Source organism: Culex quinquefasciatus, chromosome 2 (genome assembly GCF_015732765.1).
Source record: "Culex quinquefasciatus strain JHB chromosome 2, VPISU_Cqui_1.0_pri_paternal, whole genome shotgun sequence".
Taxonomy (NCBI): Eukaryota; Metazoa; Arthropoda; class Insecta; order Diptera; family Culicidae; genus Culex; species Culex quinquefasciatus.
The window spans coordinates 204,977,984-205,002,233 of record NC_051862.1 but is presented as its reverse complement, the minus strand read 5'-3'; the positions used below and the strand labels follow the sequence as shown (position 1 = coordinate 205,002,233).

At 41.6% G+C, this 24,250-nt stretch overlaps 2 protein-coding genes across 2 annotated transcripts in view; both read right to left on the bottom strand.

Annotated features, from left to right (window-relative positions):
- LOC6034332 (NADPH oxidase 5) overlaps positions 1-24,250 on the bottom strand; it is a 125,191-nt gene that overhangs the window by 35,446 nt on the left and 65,495 nt on the right. The window contains exon 2 of the mRNA XM_038255630.1: positions 16,501-16,595. Coding sequence (XP_038111558.1) covers positions 16,501-16,595 — 95 coding nt within the window. The remainder of the gene's footprint in view (positions 1-16,500; positions 16,596-24,250) is intronic.
- LOC6034334 (zinc carboxypeptidase) lies at positions 1,499-3,126 on the bottom strand. Its single transcript, XM_001844612.2, has 3 exons — positions 2,988-3,126; positions 2,717-2,926; positions 1,499-2,637 (listed from the first exon to the last, which is right to left on the bottom strand). The coding sequence occupies exons 1-3, from the start codon at positions 3,065-3,067 to the stop codon at positions 1,668-1,670; spliced, it is 1,260 nt and encodes a 419-aa protein (XP_001844664.2). The 5' UTR covers positions 3,068-3,126; the 3' UTR covers positions 1,499-1,667.

Here is a 24,250-nt window from a genome sequence, read left to right as displayed (position 1 = left end):
AATTGAACATTGTTCCAAATTCGATCAAATTTAATTCAAGATCTAAACAAACAGATTATGCTAATCCAAGAATCACCCCATAATCCACAATGACCTTTCAGTAATCTTCGATTCCGCCTCCAGTCCATTATTCGACCCAAGATTCACAGCACTGAATTTGTTATCTTAATTTGTACAGTCATTCGCTGTTCCGTCCCAAGTGAACGGCTTAAGCCCCTGACGCACTTTCAACGCAGGTTACAGTGCGGCGTCCCGTCCCATCCGGTCCAAGGCCAAAAGACCACCAACGGCAACGACCACCACTTCAAACGAAACTTATTGCGAAACGATACTGTTATGACAATCCACGTCCAAGTTCTGCGCGAGAACATTAAGATATTGCCGCCGTCGCCGCCGCCACGCAGTAGTGACAGTGTGCTCATATAATGTCAGTCATTTTGAGACCTCCTAGAGAGGTGTTCGGCTTCTGCGGGGCCCGCTTTTGGTCGTCGGAGGTGCCCACCAAAGTGGTAATTACAAATGTGTCTTTCTTTGATCGTTGGAACAAACCTGCGCTGAACAAGTACTCGCCGTGTTCGGAAACGCACTTGTCGCACGTCAGTCTGAGCCCCCTCCTTGGAAAGGGTTCTTCAAGTGACATGCCCAACTGACGACCTCGCGTGGGGGCCCACCAAAAGTGTTAACAGTTTTGTACATTTCTGTGGGAGATACCCGCGGCCAGATAAAGGCGAGGAAAAACAACGGATTGACGTGTCCGAAAACCGATCACTTGAGGGGTTACGCGAAATGGTCCATAATTATACCATTGTGTACCCTTAATGGTCACTAATAAAGGGCCCCCTTTTTGTTCCACGCGATCATTAATTTGACCTCACACACATCAATCCGAGCCCAAGTAGTGTGACATAATCCCCGGGGGCAAAACCCAAAAAAAAAAAACCGAACCCTCGAACTTATTTATATTATTGCGAGGAATCCTCCCACCAGGCCTCGGAACCGCCCCCCGTAAACCTCCACAGCACCCTCGGGTTAATTATCGACAACCGGACAGACGGAAGACAATTAATTTGGGTGCCAATTAAACGCCACACCACCGCGGCGTCCGTCTCCATGACGTCCGGCTGAAGGGTCTTGAGCGTTGAGCACCCCCCGAAAGAAAAACACACTCGACATGGTCAAGAAGTTGTTTTTGTGCGCGACAGCAGCAGCTTTCGACGATTGTGTCCTGAAGAAATGGTTGTTGGTTTGTGGTCAACCCACGCATCGTCGCAGCGGAGACAAACAACTCAACTCGCGCCGGCAGGGGTCCGTGAAGTCGCGCCGAATTAAGAGCTTTGTGAGCAAACATACGGTTCGGTGAGCAGATAAGGACCTTCTTGTGGCGTGAAATTTAAAGCTGGTCACTTAGCAGGTCGCGTTAATGAGTTGAATTTATTGAATTAATTATTTGTTGATCGTTACAATAAGTTTTTTTTCTTTGTGTTTGATCTTATCCCAATTCGCTTTTGCTGATTTAAGACGATTTCAATACCTTCCTGAAAAGAAACAAATTTTCGCCGAATTAACATGTCCACGTCGTAAAAATTAACACATTATTATAATCCTGCCCGATCTCATCGGCGAACAAAATACTGCAAAACGCTTTCAGGGATAATCCCACCGCACTTTTAACGACCTTTTGTGTTGGCGTTTTGCGCAAGCAGCCGTCGCATGCCGTACACCAGTTCCTTGATACCGACGAAGGTCTCCTTCACCAGCTCGTTGATCGCCTTGGCCGGAGGCTGGAAGTCGCTGTATCCGTACTCGGCAATCTCCAGCACAAACGGCAGCTGGATTCCCACCGAGTACGCGTAATCGATGCTAGTTCCGGTGGCCTGGTAGCGCAGAATCTCCGAACTCGCACCCACCTTGTACTCGTTCTTGCTGTACTGCCAGATGGCACGAGCCGCGTCCACTCCGACCTTACGAAGATTAGCCACGTTCTTGACCTGGGAGCTACTTGACGTCCACGGGTAGATCAGGTAACCTCCATAGCTGTGCAGACTGATGTACAGATTAGCCTCATCGTTGTTGTCCAGAATGCTACGAAGCGCTTTGGTCTCCGGTTCCGAAAATGCCGCAGCTCCTCGATATCCCGCATGACACTGGTTCGCGTACTCCTCTGCTCCAGCATCCCAATTATACCCGAAATTCCTGTTTATATCAACCCCACCACACGTCCCGTTATACCGCCTCCTATTCTTCCGCCAATATCGATCCGTAGACATCGAGTACATGTACCCGTCCGGATTCACCAGCGGCACAATCACCCACTTGTACTCGTGAAACATCCTATACTGATCACTGTCATCGATCAGCTTCTTGATCAAGTACAGCGCCGCCGACACCGTGATCCACTCCCTAGCGTGCACCCCCGCATCCACGATGATCGTATCCTGCTTCTTCGGGTTGATCGTGATCGCTCGTATCGGACGACCTTCCACCGACCACCCAATCACCCGAATCCGGATCCACTCAAAGTTCTCCATCGCGAGCTTCATCAGATACTCGTTGATCTCCTCGTAAGTCGGAAAGCTGTTCAGGAACGTCCCATCCCCCTCCGCAACCAAACTCTCCTTCTGACGAGCCTCGTAAACCCTAACCACCAAAAACAAAACAAACAAAAATCAGTCGGACCGCCTCGGACCCCCAAACCACGAGATGCGCGCCCACACACCTGCCAAAGTCCTCGACCTGGAGCGTGTAGTTCACGTGGTAGTCGGCGAAGAACTTCTCCACCGACTTCTGGAGGGTCGGCGGCACGAGCACGCGCTTGTGGCCGAGCTTGGAGAGCGCCCAGACGTCGCAGGAGGGACGGTGCCGCTGCAGGTACTGCAGCAGCTGGACCTCGTGGCCGGTGTCGTCGGACAGTTCGTACAGTTTGAAACTGTGTGATGGGGGGATTTGGATTAGGTACGGAGATGACACGGCAGGTCGATCGCACTTACCCATCGTAACGGTTTGCTTGGGATCTGGTTAGGATGGTCGGTAATACGACTAGAACAAGTAGTCGGTAGTTGAAGACCATTGTGGAACCGATTTTGTAAGACTATTCTATGAGGCCGAATAACTTGGGGTTTTATAAGCCGCTTGAGAATCGTTAGTATCGTGTTTACAAACATCAATCAGAAACAGCAGTATCGACTTCGGTTTATGACGACTTCATTAGTGAGAATTAGTTTAGACATTGCAATGGTTTTCTTTCTTGTCTGCAAAACTGGAAGTGTGAAAAAGGTCGAAAGCGAAAAAGCGTATCTAGGATTGTTAAAATAAGTTCAGATCACATAAATTGAATGAATTAAAAAATGCTTCACATTATTCATCTGTACGTCAATTCAATGCTCACTTCCAAAAAAACTATAAACATTATTTTTGTTTTGGAGAAAAATACGAGATTTCAAAAAAAAAAAAAAATGTCCACGTGGTTTATGGATGGTTCCTTGGCACAAACATCTCATTAACGTTTAAAGCTAGAAAACATTCAAACGTGTCTTACCAAAAATCTAGCAAAATGGAAGGGGTTGTACCTTCACTGTCACGATGAAATGAAAAATGGATTTCGACAATAGGTCGAAAAAAATACAAGTCAAAAGCGTTCGTTTTTACTATGATGAAGTAGTTTAGTGATTTCACCGTGGATTTCACGCTGAAAAATTACAAATTTCACGGGGACCTTATTTTCACGGAAATTTCGCGGAGCGTGAAAAATGTTGAAATAACCCTGAAAATCTTATGCTAAAATGAAAAAAAACTACTTTTTGTGCTTCATTATAAATTATTTTTGAACAAACTAAAAAAATCTCCATTTAATTTGAAAGTGACACAAAAAAAAACAATTTTCCTAATTTTCAAAACAAAAAAATCACAGCAATTCCCCACGAAAACAGCATGATTCGAAAAAAAAGTTCTCCGATCGGGCTCAAAATTTTTCTAGGAGTTCCTTGGCCGAAATAATTGAACCCGTAATTTTTTGTTTGGCCATTAGGGTGACCGACGCCGTGTTAGGGTGGTCTAAAAAATGGCAATTTTCGTCGATTTTCGCAAAAACCACTTTTTTCAAAAAATCATATAACCGCGCCATTCCATCCGATTTTAGCTGTATTAGATGCAAAAGAAAGGTGATTAGTTTGACTATTTAGGAAAAATAGTAAGAAGTTTCAAAAGACTAGCTTAACATTTGAAAAGGTCGTATGAAAACTTAATATGCTGTTTTGAAGGTCTCGGGACCAAAGAGCCTATGTCTGAAAATATTTTTATCGGATTCCTCGGAAAATTTCACATAACATATCAAAAAGTGGTAAAGTTATGTTTTCGATACTCTGAGATACGATTTTTTGAAGATAAAAACTGGGTTTTTCGACGCGCCATGCGCAAAAATGAGAAAATAACGAAAACGGGAAAAAATCAACTTTTTTCACTAAAACGGCGATAACTTAAAAATTTCAGCGATGACCTAGACATGTTAGGGTACCAAAATTTTCGTAATTGAAATAACAACTTTTGGTACCCTTACATTTGCTGTATATATATTTTGAAACAAAATGTGAGGCATGCGTTTTCTCATTTATTGAACTGTTTTTTTTTATATTCGGCTCATTGAACTAAAAAGTTTTCACTGATTTATTGAATTTCATGTCCCGTAAAAATATGTTTATGATTTTCATCTCATTTTTCAAAAAATAAATTTGAAATCAATAGGCAAACATAATTTAATCTGTAGCGAATTCTTCAATAATTTATTCAAAATCCAAAAAAAGTGTTTTTTATCTTCTATGTGAACCATCCACACAATTAAACAGGACTCAGAAAAAATCAGAAATGTTTTTAAAAGTTGATTTTAAAGATAAAAAATACTTTTAATTTTATCATGAATAAAACAAAGCTTGAATAGCTTAATATTTCTTTTAAGATTATACCTTCAAAATAAAAAAGTAGTCAATTTGGTTTAAAAAGCTAAAGTTTCTAGAAATTTAATTTTTCCATAAGAGAATAACTGGAATCAAATAATTGATGTTATCCTCCGTGTTGTTACTTTGAGTGATTTTTTGTTAACATGATTTAAAAAATATTCACAGCATTTACTTCTCAGAAAATGTCATCACAATTTTATGTTAATGTATGTTTTGCTAAAAATTCTTCAAATGAAAATCAATTAAATTTACTTCAATGGTCTTTATGGATCAAATATTTATTATGTTGTTGTTTCAAAGAATTGATTTGACAAAACTGATAAATTTCACGGGATTTCACGGAAATCTTAAATTTCACGCTGTCCGCGAAATCGTGAAAATTCACTAACCCTAATGAAGAGTAATGTGGTAATGTCATGGTTTCAATAACTTTTAAGTTCGAATATCGTCCACTGGAATAAATCAAGTGCAATGTGATACCACCCAAAAACTGTTTCGTCGAAGGTGGCATCGTGTAGAATCCGGATCGTGACTCAGTCTTTTCACCTGTTTTATTTTTGTTTTGGCGGTGCAAACATTAAAAAAGCCGCAGCAAAAGCTTACCTTTGGTCGGCTTCAATCACTCCTTAAACGGCTAAATTATTTTAAGTTTTTTTAGCTTTATTACCGAGCCACCTTAAGCGCGCACCACGGCGTGCACGTGCGCTCAAATTAATTTATTTAATTCGCGACCAATCTTCACCTCAGCACCCCCAACTTGGCGTAAGTTTTTTGCATTTTAAGTCCCACGACCAGCGATCGATCTGGAGCAAAAAAAAGGTGCTTTCCGAAAGGCAACTTAAATAAAAATTGAATTAAATTATTATAAAACCCATTTACAACTTTGGTCGTTTTGTGCCCATTTTTGGAATTTGGCAAACCATCGGAAGAACTGGTTCACTTTTTTTTTTCGCAGAGCGCACGTTCCCTTCATGATCATGATGTATATTATAAATTTGGTTCGAACCAAAAAAACCTTTACCAACATATCAGTCAGCGCCGCCGTAGACTTTTTCGAGCAAAATTGATACATTAAAATTGGTCGACCGGCGCGTCGGACGCATGTCGAGCGTCGACATATCACTCGCCGCCGCCGCCATGTTGTTTTCGGCGGTGGCCAACTGTCAGAAATTATCAAATTTATAGACTGTCCTGGCCGCCCTGCTGGTTGTAGCTTCAGGTTGCGCTCTTTTTATTTATTTTATGGACGTTCCGTTGTTTTCGATTATTTTGATGTTTTCCGGACCAAATATGGGCAGGGAACCCTTCTTGGTGAGACCTTCACTCTGGGTGTTACAGGGGCGTAGGGGGATGAAGGGGTGCGACTTTTGTATGTTTTTAAGGTGACAGGTACACAATCTGCGCGCGCGGTACCTTTTCGCGAGAAGTCATCACCGGGCACTTATGCGGTTTCGAGGAGGAAATCGACATTTGCTGTTAATTTATGCCGATTTTAAGTGGTTTTATCAATTAGCTGAAATTTGAAGCGCAAGCTTTTGCGTTTTTTAACGCTCTTTTTATTTTTTAATTTGTGGTCCAGCGATGAAAGCTGCACGCAAAGGTTGTTTGTTCTGCATTTTAACGTGGACAGAAAATTGTCCTGTAAAATCCGACCAAACTGACAATTTGTCGATATCGTGCTATTTTGTCGCACGTGCATTTTGGACAATTGAGTTAAGAACGCAATTTTTTGTAGCTCACAGGGAACCTTTTTGACCTTTTGACCTTCACAGATCCCCAAAATTCGATTTCAATTCTGAGATATTCAATAAAAACCGAAAAGGGATTTCAGGTCAGAGCGCGTTTGACACACGTACAAGCCCGACTATCGTGAACATTTGTAATTATAGCTCGGGACTTCGGAAACCATATTCAACCAAACTTCGGGACAATGCACAGAATGGTCAACCAAATAGCACGTGTTTTTTTATTGTTTACATTGCGTGCTCTCGTTTTTGTTTATTCAAGGTCAAACATTAAAACGCGTTTTTCCCGGAACGTCAAAAAGCAACGTACGACAAGATAGCACGACAGCGTCGAGTTGGTAAGATTTTCTTTTGTAAAAAAGAAACCTTTGATAATTTTATATCAGGTTTCAATGCCAAAATAGAATAGTAAGAACTTTTAGGACTCGGAGTCGGTAAATTTTTGAATTTCGAGGGGAAGCATGAACTTTGTGGTCCTCAAATGAATATTTTTGAAAAAATCAAAGTGCACGTGTTTTTGGAGAACCCTAAGTTCATGTTTTCCCTCAGGTTGAGCTTGCGCTGCGCAGTCATTTTTGTCAATTTGTTGAAGGGAAATTTGATGATTAGGTTACTAAGGGCATCTCCACCACGAGGATCAAATCGCACTTCAAAGCAAATCCAGAGATCTTGTTTGTTGTACACATTCTAAGAAACTCATTGATTTTAGTTTTATTTTTAATAGTTCTCTTGTCTACATTAAATTTGAGAAACGGTCGCAAACCGTAAATAACAAAGAGAGGGTAAATTTAAATTGCTCTATTGATTTTTTTTTTTAAAGAATTAAGACCAATTTTGGATACCTACCCCCAGCATTGTTCAATGCAGCCACTGATTAATCCGTACAATTGTCATCGATTAATTTCCCGCGCTCCAGAGTGCACTCCTTCGCGTTCCCAACAGCCTCCCTTCAAAGAATTTCGCAAGCGCAAAAATTGACCGCTAATCGACTGTGACGGCGATAAATTTCCACCACCGCGTCGGGTCGTGGAATTGCTCGCTATTAATCTCGCTTAAATTGTTTTCGAGTGTTCAGGGGGGAATAAAGTTCACCCGGATTGCGGCTTTGAATGGAAAACATAATAAAAAAAATCTTGGTGTGAAGGTGGGTTCGCGAATTTTATTTACGACCACTCCCTTTTTTTCGCGGGGTTGTTTTAAGGGTTGCCGATTTTTGTTGGACCTAATAAAATGCTTTTCGGGGACGGACTTGGACTTAAACTTGCCTTGGACTTAGACTTGATTAAGACTTGACTTACACTTATCTTAGAATTGATTCAGACTTGACTAAGACTTGCCTCAGACTTGACTTAGACTTGACTTAGACTTGACTTAGACTTGACATAGACTTGACTTAGACTTGACTTAGACTTGACTTAGACTTGACTTAGACTTGACTTAGACTTGACTTAGACTTGACTTAGACTTGACTTAGACTTGACTTAGACTTGACTTAGACTTGACTTAGACTTGACTTAGACTTGACTTAGACTTGACTTAGACTTGACTTAGACTTGACTTAGACTTGACTTAGACTTGACTTAGACTTGACTTAGACTTGACTTAGACTTGACTTAGACTTGACTTAGACTTGACTTAGACTTGACTTAGACTTGAACTAGACTTGACTTAGACTTGATTTAGACTTGACTTAGATTTGACTTGGACTTGGACTTGAGAAACGACTCTCAGGATTTAGAACATGAACTTGCGCAATGACAAAGACATGACTTACGGTTTTACGGATTTGATCTTTTAGGACTTTGAGTCACAATTCCAGTTTATTTTAGGACTTGAATGCAAACAATTACTGTTTGTACCTTCGTCTTCATATAATATCTCTTCGATCGGTAAATGGTCCACCGCTTTTTTGCGCAACAATACCCGAAAGCCAAGTACGCAGGGATTAAAAAATTGGAACCAAAACCATCATCATAAATCATGTTGGATTTCCAGACCGAAAAGGGCGCTCCCACCCTCTTCCCAGAAAAGGGGAAGAAGAAAGCTTTTCGCGCGGCACGAAAAACACGACGCAAGCTCATGTTTTACGAATGTGAACTGTCGTGCATTAATTTCAATATTAATTTTTCTCCTCGCCGAGATCCTTGGGACCTGCCTTCTTCCACAAAATATATGGGACCAATCGAAACTGACAAATTGAATTGCGTGTGCAGGACGGGGAGGGCGCAAACTTGCGCGCAAAAGTACACGAGAACTCGCTTGTTCTCGTTCCTCCCTTCCCGGACCATCGGTCCGGCCTTGTGGTCATCGTGGACACCGACAAGGACAGGACACGCCATCTCTCCGCGCTCACGCGGATTCTGTCCGATTTCGCGAAACTACTCGTGTTACCGGTGTGGTTTTGAGTTGGTCAAGGTAATTATCTTGAGCCGGGATCTCCGGGATTTAAGGGGTTACGCAAGGGAAGAACTGCGTTTATACGACCGAGTTTTAGTGCACAGAAAAAAATAATGTAAATTTGGAAGCTGTAATTTTGGAAGGTTGAATATTACCACTTTTTTGATGTAATTTTACCTCAATTAAGAATGAAAAAGTGACATTACACCAGGAAAGTGGTAAAATTACACATTTCCAGAGGTAAAATTACACCTTTTTTCTGACATAAAAGATGTACCCCTTCCCAGATGTAATATTATCATGTTTTTTTTTTCTGTGTGGGTTAATACTTCGCTTTTGTTTTTACAAAAAAGAGAGAGATTTACAAGGCGTAACCCCTTAAGCAGAACATTCCCCGTAACCAACCAACCAACGAACCTGAGACCTGGCCCAGATGGCACAGGCGAGATAATTCATATTTCGTTGAGTTGTCACTCGGAGGAGGGGTAGCTCGGAAGCAACTTGCCGTACAAGGCGATTACACCGCACTCTCGCGGTTGCTCCGGTTTCGGGCGCGCGAAATTCAGAAGTTCAAGTGTGTTCCAAAGATGGGCGACCGACCCAGCGCGCAGATTTGCCGGTCCAGATAACTTAATAAAAGTCGTGCCGGGAATGCAAATTGAGGTGCGTGGCGCGCGATAATCGAAATGACCTGGTTGGGGCGTACAAAACCATGCAAGTTGCAAAGAGGGAAGTTGGAGCGATTTGGGAATAAAAATTAAATCTTTATTGCGGAAAGAAACTGGTTCGGCGGATCGTTTGCGTAATCTGAATTGCATTTGTTATTTATGGTGGCCTGATCGGAACGAGTTTTGAGCGTTACGAGGTTGTGTCGATTGGTACAACTTAATCCATGTGGATTAGCTAAGGGTTTTCGGCGAATTTGGAACAGTGAAATGAAGACGAGGTTCTTTTCCCTAACATTTCTTCAATGAGTTAATGCATTTACAACAAATTGCATAGTTAGTCATGCTCATGGGGATACTAAGGGCATCTCCACCTCGAGGGGCTAATCAACGCACTCTGAAACGCTGATGATTCTATTTATTTTGCATGATTCAATAAATTGAAATTTATCTTTTTTTTTTAAATTAGTACAAAATATTTAGCAATAAGTCACTAAGGGCATTTACCACCACCTGGTGGTCTAGGAGCTAATTCAAGAACTTTGAAAGGTTTATTTGTTCTACAATTAGGTTCATAGTTAAGTTCTACGAAAAAAAATGTTTATTATTGATCGACCTTCCCAAGATAAGAACTCCAGTATTGACTCGTCAACCTCGATCGATCCGTCGGACTCCCGCCATCAACCCCCACTGGCTCATCCGACCAGCACCACCTGTCAGTGTCGCGAGCGCGATCCCCCCAAATGGAGAAAATAAAGAAATAACCCCGAGGAGAAAAGTCCCGCTGACTTGACAAACGATACCCCCCTTGCGCGAAAATGGTAATTAAAACGTGTCCGTCACTGATCGATCAACCCATACGTGGCGTAGCCGCCCAACAGGTTGTTCCTCCTCCCGTGCGGACAAATCTCCTGGGAGTCTACACCGCCGCGGGGAGGTTTTTACACACTTTACCAAACACGTTCCAGCGTGCACAGTGCGGCGTTGCTCCAATTTCGCTCCCAGCGGCGCGAGATTGATGGCTACTGGCATTCGTCAATGCCCGATCGCGCCACACATTCCAATCTGGTCGTCGCCGAGATCCGTATCTTCGGGGTGTGTGCACGATCGAAGCGCGAGCAACACTTGTCCGGACCAGCTTTCCGCGTGTGGTCCCTCGAGACTGACCTGGCCACCGGTGGTGGGCCCGATCTGATCGGATCATGCCGAGGAGATCGATCTCGAAACCCGTTACCGGTAGCGCAGAACCTGGCGAGAATCTTGAGCTGTAAGTGTTTGACATAAGGCTGAAAAGTTGTCCACGGTCTCGGGAGACTCGGACGGCTACCTGTTCAGTGACCGGAGGTCTCTAATGGGTATGCAATACGGATCCGATGTACGCCTGCGGGTTCGATCTGGGGCAGGTCTGCAGAGTGGTCGCGCGGACAAAGTCGTTAATTGACATAATTGATTCACTTTTCTAAGACTTGATTGGATTGGGAAGTCTGTGCTGAACGAGATCCAGCGACGGACGTCATGTTTTGAGTCGCAAAAATGTCACCGGTAAGCTGTTGGGACATAAATCTTTGAAGTCAGTGTATGGAGCTGTTCCCGATATATAGTGCGTCCATCCCGGGATTTTATCAAACCGGGAATTCCCTAATCCCGGGAGTTTTGTTATTTTGTCCTGGGAATTTCCGAGATTGAAAAAAAAACTAATTTTGATCTGGAAATTCAGATATGGTTGTGGAAATCAGGGCTGTGGAGTAGAGCTGGGACTTCGGATATCCGGATAATTTACATTTTTTTCTATATTAAAGCAGATATCATCTTTTTAATCAAACTAAACCAAAAAAGATACACGAAAATCGTATCAGAACTGAAAATTATTTGGAAAAAAGATTTGATGAACCCAAAATAGATTTAAAAATGATAATGTAAATGATATTCGGCCATAAATCATGTGATACAAAATAAGAGGTCTTTTGAAAACCTGTAAAATTATTTTGTTTCATCTTTATGTCACCCCACAGTCGTTTGACAAAGCTGGCTTGTATAAGTTAGTTCATTTTCTAATAGAATTAATAATTCTGCAAATTATCCGGATATCCGCAGTCCCAGCTCTACTGTGGAGTCGGAGTCGGAGTCGGTGGAGTCGGGTCTTTTTGGGAAGCCTGGAGTCGGAGTTGGAGCCGGAGTCGTAAAAACTCGAACAGCTGGAGTCGGAGTCGGAGCCGGAGTCAGCTAAATTTTATTAGCTGAAGTCGGAGTTGGAGTTGGAGCCGAAAATTTCTGATTACTCGGAGTTGGAGTCGGAGTCGGAGTTATCTTAAATTCAACCAAAAATATGTTTATTTTTTATTTTTGAGTATTTGCTTTAAAACAGATTAATTAAAGTTTTTTTAAAGTTTTGCAACTTCTTATATTTTTATTTTTTTTCAAGTTGCATGCGCTGCGTTGCCATTTTTATTTTTTTAGAGATTACTAAATGATAATCTGTTAATCAGCTCTTACCCAAGTATGTGGTATCATCATAACTAAAAAAATAAAATAAAAACAATATGTTGTGTAAAAAAAAATAAAATAAAATAAGCAATGATCTCATCATTTGAATGAAAAAAAGTGTTTTCAAGTGCATTTTACACCTGCCTAGTTGTTTTGCTATCATTAGTTTTCAAAATATCCTAGTATTGACGAAATGTTTCTTTTTCGCAGGAACAAAACTTTTTGTGGTGCTGTACATTGAAATTCCACAACAATTGAAAATATTTTTGATCGATCCCAGACATGCTAAATATGATTTTAAACGCAGGAAAAAACATTTGTAATTGTTTTTGTAATTTTGTAGTTTTTTGAAAAAGTATTTTTTTGTCCTCTGATTTTTCTAACCGATTATGAAGGAAGAGGGGAGCGGGGGGGGAGGAGCAACATAAACTTCGAATAATATTTGCAACGGCCTAAGCTTGAAAAATATAACTAATATAATGAAAAAAGAAATTTTTCGACCGTATTAAAAAATTTCCCGGGAAATTTTTTAATATTCCCGGAATTCCCGGAATTCAAAAAATATGTTTTCCGTTTCCCAGGTTTTTTTGTATTTTGTACTTTTTTTTGCATTCTTTTTGTATTTTTGTATTTTTGTATTTTGTACTTTTTTTTGCATTCTTTTTTGTATTTTTGTATTTTTGTATTTTTGTATTTTTGTATTTTTGTATTTTTGTATTTTTGTATTTTTGTATTTTTGTATTTTTGTATTTTTGTATTTTTGTATTTTTGTATTTTTGTATTTTTGTATTTTTGTATTTTTGTATTTTTGTATTTTTGTATTTTTGTATTTTTGTATTTTTGTATTTTTGTATTGAGAATTTGAACGATGTGCGTCGCGGTCCTCGCGCAGGATTTTCGTTGCCGTTTCCGTCTTTGTTGTCCCCCCGATTGTGTGTGTATTTCGATCCGGGCGGTTTCGGGATGTTTGACAGTTGAGTTGGAGAATTTGAACGATGTGCGTCGCGGTCCTCGCGCAGGATTTTCGTTGCCGTTTCCGTCTTTGTTGTCCCCCCGATTGTGTGTGTATTTCGATCCGGGCGGTTTCGGGATGTTTGACAGTTGAGTTGGAGAATTTGAACGGTGTGCGTCGCGGTCCTCGCGCAGGATTTTCGTTGCCGTTTCCGTCTTTGTTGTCCCCCCGATTGTGTGTGTATTTCGATCCGGGCGGTTTCGGGATGTTTGACAGTTGAGTTGGAGAATTTGAACGGTGTGCGTCGCGGTCCTCGCGCAGGATTTTCGTTGCCGTTTTCGTCTTTGTTGTCCCCCCGATTGTGTGTGTATTTCGATCCGGGCGGTTTCGGGATGTTTGACAGTTGAGTTGGAGAATTTGAACGGTGTGCGTCGCGGTCCTCGCGCAGGATTTTCGTTGCCGTTTCCGTCTTTGTTGTCCCCCCGATTGTGTGTGTATTTCGATCCGGGCGGTTTCGGGATGTTTGACAGTTGAGTTGGAGAATTTGAACGATGTGCGTCGCGGTCCTCGCGCAGGATTTTCGTTGCCGTTTCCGTCTTTGTTGTCCCCCCGATTGTGTGTGTATTTCGATCCGGGCGGTTTCGGGATGTTTGACAGTTGAGTTGGAGAATTTGAACGGTGTGCGTCGCGGTCCTCGCGCAGGATTTTCGTTGCCGTTTCCGTCTTTGTTGTCCCCCCGATTGTGCGTGTATTTCGATCCGGGCGGTTTCGGGATGTTTGACAGTTGAGTTGGAGAATTTGAACGGTGTGCGTCGCGGTCCTCGCGCAGGATTTTCGTTGCCGTTTCCGTCTTTGTTGTCCCCCGATTGTGTGTATTTCGATCCGGGCGGTTTCGGGATGTTTGACAGTTGAGTTGGAGAATTTGAACGATGTGCGTCGCGGTCCTCGCGCAGGATTTTCGTTGCCGTTTCCGTCTTTGTTGTCCCCCCGATTGTGTGTGTATTTCGATCCGGGCGGTTTCGGGATGTTTGACAGTTGAGTTGGAGAATTTGAACGGTGTGCGTCGCGGTCCTCGCGCAGGATTTTCGTTGCCGTTTCCGTGTTTGTTGTCCTCCCGATTGTGTGTGTATTTCGATCCGGGCGGTTTCGGGATGTTTGACAGTTGAGTTGGAGAATTTGAACGGTGTGCGTCGCGGTCCTCGCGCAGGATTTTCGTTGCCGTTTCCGTCTTTGTTGTCCCCCGATTGTGTGTATTTCGATCCGGGCGGTTTCGGGATGTTTGACAGTTGAGTTGGAGAATTTGAACGATGTGCGTCGCGGTCCTCGCGCAGGATTTTCGTTGCCGTTTCCGTCTTTGTTGTCCCCCCGATTGTGCGTGTATTTCGATCCGGGCGGTTTCGCGTTTTCGCATTTTAGTTGGTTTTATCTTTCCACAGCCGGCTGTCTAAGATTAAATCATTTATGCTAAACTCAACACCAAATAACCGGGAACAGTCTCATCCGCATACTCCGACTGTTTGCCTTGAGAATGCATAATACATCACACCATTAAACAAAATTAATCGATTATTGGGTCGCATCATCATCCTCTATGTTGAATCCTGGCCACTACCCTTACCCACTAACAAAATCCCAAGTAGAAGTAGTTTTCCGGCACACGCGGGGGTGTGGATATCGTATAGAACCCACCCTTGGTAGCAGCCTGTGCTAACTAACATTCCCGTCCCATTCCCTCGAGATCTACAAACTGACATGGCGGGCGCCGTTGGTGGCCAACGACTGTTTCCTATTCGCACCGGCTCTAGTTTTGATGATCGTGATGTTTTATCTTTTCAGCGCATTCATGCATGCTGTTGATAAGGGAAACATTATTTTATCGTTGAAGCGTGTGACCGGTTGTGCTGATGGGATATTATGGTCCTGTTCAGCAACGGAGAAAGACAACCATGGGTGGTCTCTCATGCTCATGCTCATGCTTTTGTATTTTTGTATTTTTGTATTTTTGTATTTTTGTATTTTTGTATTTTTGTATTTTTGTATTTTTGTATTTTTGTATTTTTGTATTTTCGTATTTTTGTATTTTTGTATTTTTGTATTTTTGTATTTTTGTATTTTTGTATTTTTGTATTTTTGTATTTTTGTACTTTTATTATTTGTACTTTTTATTTTTGTTTGTACCATTTCAACTCATCCCGTCGAAGAGCTTCTCCATGTCCGAGTTACATATCAATACGTCCCACCATCCATTAAAGTCCTGCATCGTGATAAACCTCTGTTTTGGGCCTGTCCGTCCCATGGACCAAATCCGGCCATCTCGCTTGGCCCAACCCCGGTGGCCAAAATCCGATGAAAATCAGCCAGCACATGTAAGTATGATTCGCTAATCGATTCACCTGCCTGCGCGCCTTTGGGCACCATTTTTGGCGCACATCGCGAGGACCAATTCTGCGAACCATATTTGTGACGTGCGCGGATAAAAAATGCGTCCCCCTTCAGGGAGGTCGATCTCACACCTCCGGCAAAATCCAGTTTTCACCTGAGGAAAAATAAGGTGCGTGCACGTGAATAACTATGAACAGTGTATGGCTTGTTAAAGGCTGACCGACGAAGCAACGGTGTCCCCACACAGACGATTATGATAATTCAAAAGTGCAACCAAGTACTAGTGGCAGCAGCAAAGTGGCTAAGGCCATCTTTACGGTACTCTCGGTGGACTTCAGAGGTCCGGAGAAGGCTCCCAACTATGCCAACTTTAGTACCGAAGCCACATAGAAACTATAATGACTGATCATAAGTTATAAAGTTTCTTGGGTGTCGTAGCAGCAGCAGCGCAGCTTTGACTTGTTTTCGGTTTTTAAATCAATTATTACTATTTAACACCTTTTATATTTGAATTAATAAGTGGTGGTGGTGGTGGACCGTCCACTTAAGCCATACCCAGCCAAGGGGGGAGACACCCGAGACACAGTTTAGTGAGGTGTTACTGGGAACTGGATTTGTGTTTATTTGATGGTTGTCGAGCGGAATGCTTGAAGACGATGAAAAATTTACACGCTCTCATAGGCCGTGCGACGTGGCGGAAAATTTTATTGACTGCGCCAGTTTTAAGTGGAAAACACTTGAAGGAGTGGTTCAGTGACAGTTTAAGGAGACATTAGTTACTTTGTTGCTTTCTTGAGGCAAATTTATTAATTAAGGCAATTTTGAATGCTTTTGTTTCGTTTTTTTTAAGTTTATCTGTCAAAAAAAATGTATTTATTCAAAATATCTGATTTTTTATAATGATGTTCTAGCTGAAAACTACTCACGTCAATCTCCCTTTGAGATGCTCGATCCACTTGTCCTGCTCGATGCAGTTTTCGTTGTCCATGTCGAACAACCGGAACAGGTTCTGCAGGAAGGTCTGAAAAGGATGAAAAGAAAACAACGCAAAACATTAGTGAGGAAGAAAACCCCGCAAAAAATGTCAATCAATCGAAATCCCCCTCACCGTCAGTCAGTTAGTCAGACTGCCACTGCGGACGGAGGGCCCACATTAATAAGCAATTTCGACCAGACCCACGAAATGCTAAATCAAACAGAGATTACCGAAGAGGGTCACACGCCGCGGCCGGTCAGACTCCAGATGTCGTTTGATTTAAAATTCAAATTAAATGTTTACCTATATAAATTACATCCACTTTCATGTCGATGTCTGTCAGCGGATTGCCCTTCGTGTTGGACTCTACCTCCCCTTCTTTCTTTTTTTTTTACCGCGGGGAGGAAATTGAAGAAACAACTCACGGTCGGCGATCTGGTTATTTCACAAACATTAGCATACGCGCGAGCTTTCAACTTCTGCGAGCTTATCTGGGGAGGGTCATTTGGGACCTCTTTTGCATGGATTCGATGGACTTTGCATATTTCGTTCGCGAATTGTGTCCGGAAAGCATCAACGGATTGGAGGTTAAGGGACGGGCAAGAAACGAACAAGGATTCAAGCAGGATTGAGGGCGAAGATTTGTTCTTGCTGACACATCGATTGCCGCTGCCTTGGCTTGTCGTTGGCTTTGGCCAATAAGTACAAAAAAAAAAAAAATGCAGAAACTGTTGGACTTGTTGCCGCGAAAAGGGATACAAAATTATGTAAATGGTGCAAAAATACCTTTTAAATTTGCTGGCAGCATGGATTGAGAGGATTTGCGGAAAGGTTCGGAGCAAAAGGAGAACATGATTTTACCAAAATGTAATGTTTTGAAGAAAAAATAATCTTTGAAGGCGATGAAAACTATTTTGCCTAGAATGGACTATATTTTTAGCCGACAATCCGTCCCACCCCACATTATGAACAGTTCCACTCTTTGAGACTCCCTTGCTATAATATAGTATAACGAAACGAAACTATTGGCACTACGCCCCCCGGGGCATGGCCTTCCTCTAACGTGGGATTTCTGCTCCAGCGCCTCTGACGAGACAGGAGAAACCGGGACCGACGTTTTACTTCACCATCCGATAGAAGCTCAGTGGATAAGGCGGGAATCGAACCCGCGTCTCATAGCATCATCGGGATCGGCAGCCGAAGCCGCTACCCCTGCGCCACGAGACCAACAGTGAAACAGGTGCATTTGACAGAGTGACTAAACTGGTGCGACTAGTTTTCGCAATTAAAAACTCTCCGATTTTAATCTAGTTTATTACGGTCCGCACGGCGCAACGTTACGTTGTTCAAGCGGCCAAGACAGCGAGCTCTCCATAGCCGGCTGACTATCAGTTACCTCCGAGGTTCTCTCTGAACGTCCTTCACCTCCTACCTCACATCGGAACCTCCACCACTAGGATAGATAAGAAAAAGGCTCTCCAACGATGCCGCCGCACAACGGCGCGGAGATCGCGCAGGTGTTATAAACCTCTCAGGTCAACGATCTGGGCTCGATTGCAGCTTCCAACCAGCGGTGAGGGTTTGAAAAATGAGTGCGTCGCTTAGGCCACAGCGGCGGTGTGGTGGCGCATCTCACCTGAGGTGCATAAAAGCACTTTAATCGAGCCACATTAAGTCTAGCGAGATTTGCATCCGATGAAGGCGGTTGGGACTGAGGAGTGTGTCGACGAAGGAGACGGAGTCTTACCGAGATTATGAAAGAAAGGTTAGAGTAACTTAAAGAACTCAGCAACTGAGTAGAGAAATTTATAGTCGCCCTTGGTTGCTTTGACATTCTTCGTATAAATTTCGAAACTTCCTCTCCTTCGTACCTGATCCTTACCTCAAACGGGTTCTGAACTCCGCAAACAAACAAACTCACCAACAAGCGGGCAATTTAAACCAGAGCCCCGGACCGGGAACGAACTGTAGACCGTGACCACCTCCGGCTTGGGGACCCGCAAAGTCCCACAGGCAGGAACACCCGTCCGTATGATCAATTATGCCATTTAGCCGGCACACGAGGTGGTCGATTTATCAGCGAATGTTCAATTAAGGTGATTAGACAGCGCGCAAGGCAACATACATGAATAGGCCGTTTTTTCCTGGACCGGACTGTCACAACATTTGCGCTGGGCACAACTGCAGAGCGTCCCAGCGATCGAGTTGGAGTCCGGCTATAAATGCACGTTTAGACGGTTATCTCGGGACGTCCATCCGCGTTCGAGACGGGCGGATGATCGCCGCATCGTTTCATTATACAGCGCGTTTATCCTGTAATACCGCGATCAGGTGAACTGGGCGGTTGTGGATGTCCGATGATCTTGCTTCAATTTCAAGTCCAGCCAGTATTTCGCCTATTTCAACTAACTTTGGATTTTTGCATTCCTCACCTTACTGAGGAAGGCTATAAAAAATGAATGAAATGACATATCAACTTAGAATCAAATTTGAGCAAATATCTGTTTGTGATGGGATTTGGATAATCCCATTTTTTTCCATTTTTACCCCCAGATTCCCTAGTAACATTTTTAAACTTACAGGTTTTATCATGGTTTTGGGAACCCTCATACGGCCTAAATAGGCTTTTATTGCCTACTTAAAACCTAAAATGATACTAGGGTTAAGACAATCTCAAAAGAATCAAAATAATCAAAATAATCAAAATAATCAAAATAATGAAAATAATCAAAATAATGAAAATAATGAAAATAATGAAAATAATCAAAATAATCAAAATAATCAAAATAATCAAAATAATCAAAATAATCAAAATAATCAAAATAATCAAAATAATCAAAATAATCAAAATAATCAAAATAATCAAAATAATCAAAATAATCAAAATAATCAAAATAATCAAAATAATCAAAATAATCAAAATAATCAAAATAATCAAAATAATCAAAATAATCAAAATAATCAAAATAATCAAAATAATCAAAATAATCAAAATAATCAAAAAAATCAAAATAATCAAAATAATCAAAATAATCAAAATAATCAAAATTATCAAAATTATCAAAATTATCAAAATAATCAAAATAATCAAAATAATCAAAATAATCAAAATAATCAAAATAATCAAAATAATCAAAATAATCAAAATAATCAAAATAATCAAAATAATCAAAATAATCAAAATAATCAAAATAATCAAAATAATCAAAATAATCAAAATAATCAAATATTCAAAATAATATTTAAAAAAACGAAATAATCAAATATTCAAAATAATTAAAAAAAAAAATGAAAATAATCAAAACAAAATAATTATTTTTAATATTATAGTATTTTAGTATTTTTGTATTTTTGTATTTTAGTATTTTAGTATTTTAGTATTTAAGTATTTAAGTATTTTAGTATTTTAGTATTTTAGTATTTTAGTATTTTTGTACAGTCCTGACTCGATTATCCGAAGGTCTAGGAAAAAAAAAACACTTCGGATTATCAATACTTCGGATAATCGAATCAAAAAAAAAAAAATACAATTTTGCCGTGAAATTACTTACTTTTCCTGTCGTTCAAGAACGATTTTCTGTACCAAAAATAACAAAATCGAATGGTTACGCATTTCAAAATAAATGCTGAAAAGTTCTACTCTTTAGCACTGAAATGAATGCTGAAAAAATGTTCAGCACTTGTTTCGAAAAGTAATACTTTTCAATATTTTTTTATTTAAACGGTTAATTTACAAAATACAAGAACATTTGTCCTATAATTCTGTTTAACATTCCAGCGACCAAGCCTCCGAAACAGTTGCTTCGTTAAATTCAACTCGCTCGCATTTGGCTCCATTTCAACCAATCTTGATCGTTCATGCAGCATTCGAACCGGTAGGATTTCAAGATTCATTTAAAACAAGAACGAACTTGATCCGACTTACCTGCTAGTAACATCGACTAAATTCGTCGAAGCAACTCTTTTTAGGCGCTCGTTTTAGGGAACACGCCATGGCCAAATCCACAAGAAAGCATTAAATTTGAAATCAACCATTCAAATTTAACTAATTTGGGGTCGCTGAACACGAATATGACACTTAGAATATTCCAAAGTATTCAGAAATCAAGCAATTCAAGATGGCGGCAAATATGGCGCCTACAGTATATTGGGAATATTTATTTGAGGTTGTAATAGTGATTCAACCACTCAAATGTAACTGATTTGAAGTCGCTAAACAAGAGTATGACACTTGGTATATTCCAAAGTATTCAGAAATTCAGAAATCCAAGATGGCGGCAAATATGGCGCCTGTAGTATTTTGGAAATATTTATTTGAGGTTGTAATATTGATTCAACCACTCAGCAACCTCATATTAGTAAGTATTCGTGTTCATTGACCCCAAATTAGTTAGATTTGAGTGGTTGAATGGCTTTTACAACCTAAAATAAACCAAATAGCTCTCGTTAATGATACAATCAAATGTCTTCAAATTTGTTTTGATAAAAGATAAAAATGTATGTTCTAATGCCCCGATAACTGATTTAAAATTAAATGAAGTGTGTGCTCACACCAACCTCTGATTTTTTGTCGATTTATATGTATGTAACCCCTTAAAGGGTGTTTTTCGGAATTGCAAAAAATGTTGTATGGAACTCGTTGCAAAACTGGATTTTTTCAACACTCGTCGTATTTATCCAACTCGGTGAACCTCGTTGGATAAATATACGACTCGTGTTTAAAAAATCTTACTTTTGCAACTTGTTGCATAAACTACTATTTTTGCTGTCTAATTTTCGATTGTCGAGCCCTAAACTACTTTTAAATGATTTAGATTTTAAAATCCAAGATTTTGGCCGTGACGAAATATTGAAAAAATGCATTTTTTTTAGCAATAAACTATTAAAATTAGTGTAAAATGGGGTTGCAGAACTAGAATTTAATGTTTAAAACAAGAGTAAAAAAAAAACGATAGAAAATGTTTTTGGTTCGATTATTCGAAGTCTTGGTCTTCTCGGTGTAATTGGTCGCTCGATAATCGACCTCCTCAATTTATTTGACCACACGCTGATCGTTCCAGGGTTCCGAAGTGCCAACTCCATCGACATATTCACAACATTTAGCAAATATTTAGCCCCCTTGCGGTCGACAACCTGCACAGGCGGGATCTCGAGGAAAACCCATTAAAAACCGTCACGTCTTGATATTGACCGTCCACGCCCGCCCGAGGAATCCAAGTTCCGTCCTGTATAAAGTCATAAGTGGCAGGCCGCGGAATACGCGTCCCGCGGCTTCGGCAAAGGTGAAAATCGATATTCCATACTTTATTGTTATTGTCAGTGACGGCCAGGGTCAGTTCGGGGCAGCAGATCGTACGCGCGCGGTCACCATGGTCCCGATCCAGAGCGGGTGCCAGAGGTTAAATTTATTGTAAAAGTTTAACTTTAATAAATTGCCAAATGAACTTACGCGGGACATAAATTAGAATTGCGTGTCGTCTCGTTCGCTCGTTTGCGCAGAAGAGGGACAGAATCGTTCGCAGATTGCTATCGAGACCTGAACCTCGCGCGCGTTGAGGCCTGACTTGTTTTCATTCGCTCTAATGACCCACCAATAAAATCACTGCAGGCCAGCACTCTATCAGGGCACATAAATAAATAAGAGGTGCACTCTCGGCCGCTCGCGAGCGGTTGATGGCTGACCAGGCCGAACAACGTCTCAACGTCTCAAGCTGTTCAGCGAGATTAAACCGGGGCCGTTTTGCACGATGGAATTGATCCACTTTGGCGATAAGGTGGCCCGGGCAAAAACAACGAGCGCCGTTTGGTGGCGCGAGCAGGTTGACGAATTTCGGACCCCCTTCTCTCTCTCTCTCCCCGGGGTGACCGTGGTGGCACAAGTGGCGGAGACATGTGCGCGCCAATTGGCCGTTACGTAACCGAGGACCGATCCGACCCGGTTTGACATTCACCATTTTTTCTCGCGCCTCACCTGCGCGTTACAGATTCTTGCGGGGCCGCCCGTGGGGTGTTTATGTACGACCGGACTGCGGCTGCGGCTAAGCCGGAGTAAACGGCCCGGGTCAATTAGCGCGCGCGAGGGTACGTTTTTAATGTCAGACAGCCCCAACATTTAGGCTCCACCCAGAAATCGATCGACTCACGTGCACGCGCGTTTGCGGGTTTTGATCGAGTTCGCGTGCGGCTTGCAGTGTTGGATTTATAAGCGCTGGCATTAAACTGCATTGAACTGTGACTGTGACTTTGTAGCACATTTAAGGGGGAGAGTCACCTGGCGTGACGGCGAAGATCGCCGTCAAGGTGTGGAACTGGAAGTGTGAGAGAAAAATTTAACCTTCATTGGAAAACATCGTTTGTTAAAAGCAGGGCCGAGGAGTTGGAGTCGGTAGAGTCGAGTACTTTTTTGGGAACTGGAATCGGAGACTTCCATCTTCAAATATTCGTAGATAGAATTTGATAGCTAATAGCTCATAAAATCAAAATGCTAACTGAGGAAAGTCATTGCAATCAAAACATGCATTAAAATTTGCACCAACTGCCATGAAAAGTGCATTTACAGCCCACACACGCTGCTGCATCCGCGGCCAAACGCCAACGGTGCTGATTGAATTAGGCCAAATAATATTCAATTGCATTAATTGCACACGTTACCGCGTGGCCCTGATATGCACTGCACATGCACCGTGCAGGCCACCCCGAGGGCCAATACCGTCATCGTCGTCGTTCCGAGACATGCTTTAATTAGCATAGTTTGAAAAATACACATACTTGGTGTCCAAGATCTTGGGGGTGGTTTAGGGGGAGGTTTGGCCGGTTTCAACCCTCCCCCCTTGTTGGAGATAATGTATTTTTAATTTAACAATCATAATTAAACCCGGCTGCTGCTGCTTCCAATCGGGCCACTTTGGCCAATTGGGGGAGACAGACCCACACGGACCTAACTGGCCATGCTCGATTTCCAAAGTTTCAGGGCTGGCCAGATCGGATTGATGTTATTATAGTGATTATCTGCTCACTTTTCTGCATAACTCGGGCGATGCCGAATGCGGGTTTGGGCTGCAGCCGTGAACCCTTAAAGAGCTGGTTTCGTGGGTCGTGTGGCCGTTTTGATCCGGATTATAGTGTTGAGGAATTGAGTTATAAGCAGTCGTCGGTAGCTACACTTGGCCTCTGCCGATTGTGGGCGGGGGGAGATGTTGAAAAGTTGGAATGCTGCTGGTCGGTTGATTGGCTTAATTTGTGCTGGTCTTTTGTGAGCGTGTTTGATTTGCAGAATGCCAATTATAAAGTTATGAATTCTTTGCGAAGTTTTGCATCACTCTTTGTCAGGGGTGACCAAAGTATAGCCCGCGGGCCAAACGTGGCCCGCGAGGTGATATTTTGTGGCCCGCGGACCCATTTTGAATGATCATGTAAAATGGCCCGTTGACCACTTGTAAAGTGATTTTATACTTTTACAAAATTAAGGTTTATTTTAAACTTTTATATGCTAATCTTTTTTTATTTTTTGTTAATAAAAAACTTTTGATTTATCAATATTTTGATCCTCACTCTAGGATACAAATAATTTCACACGTTTCAATGTGAGTGAAACTAGTAAATATCGTCAAAATTTTCATCAAACATTTTAAGAAATATTAAAAAACGTTCAAGTTTGACTTAGGTAGAATTCTGTAATAGTTGCAAAAATGTAAGTTTTA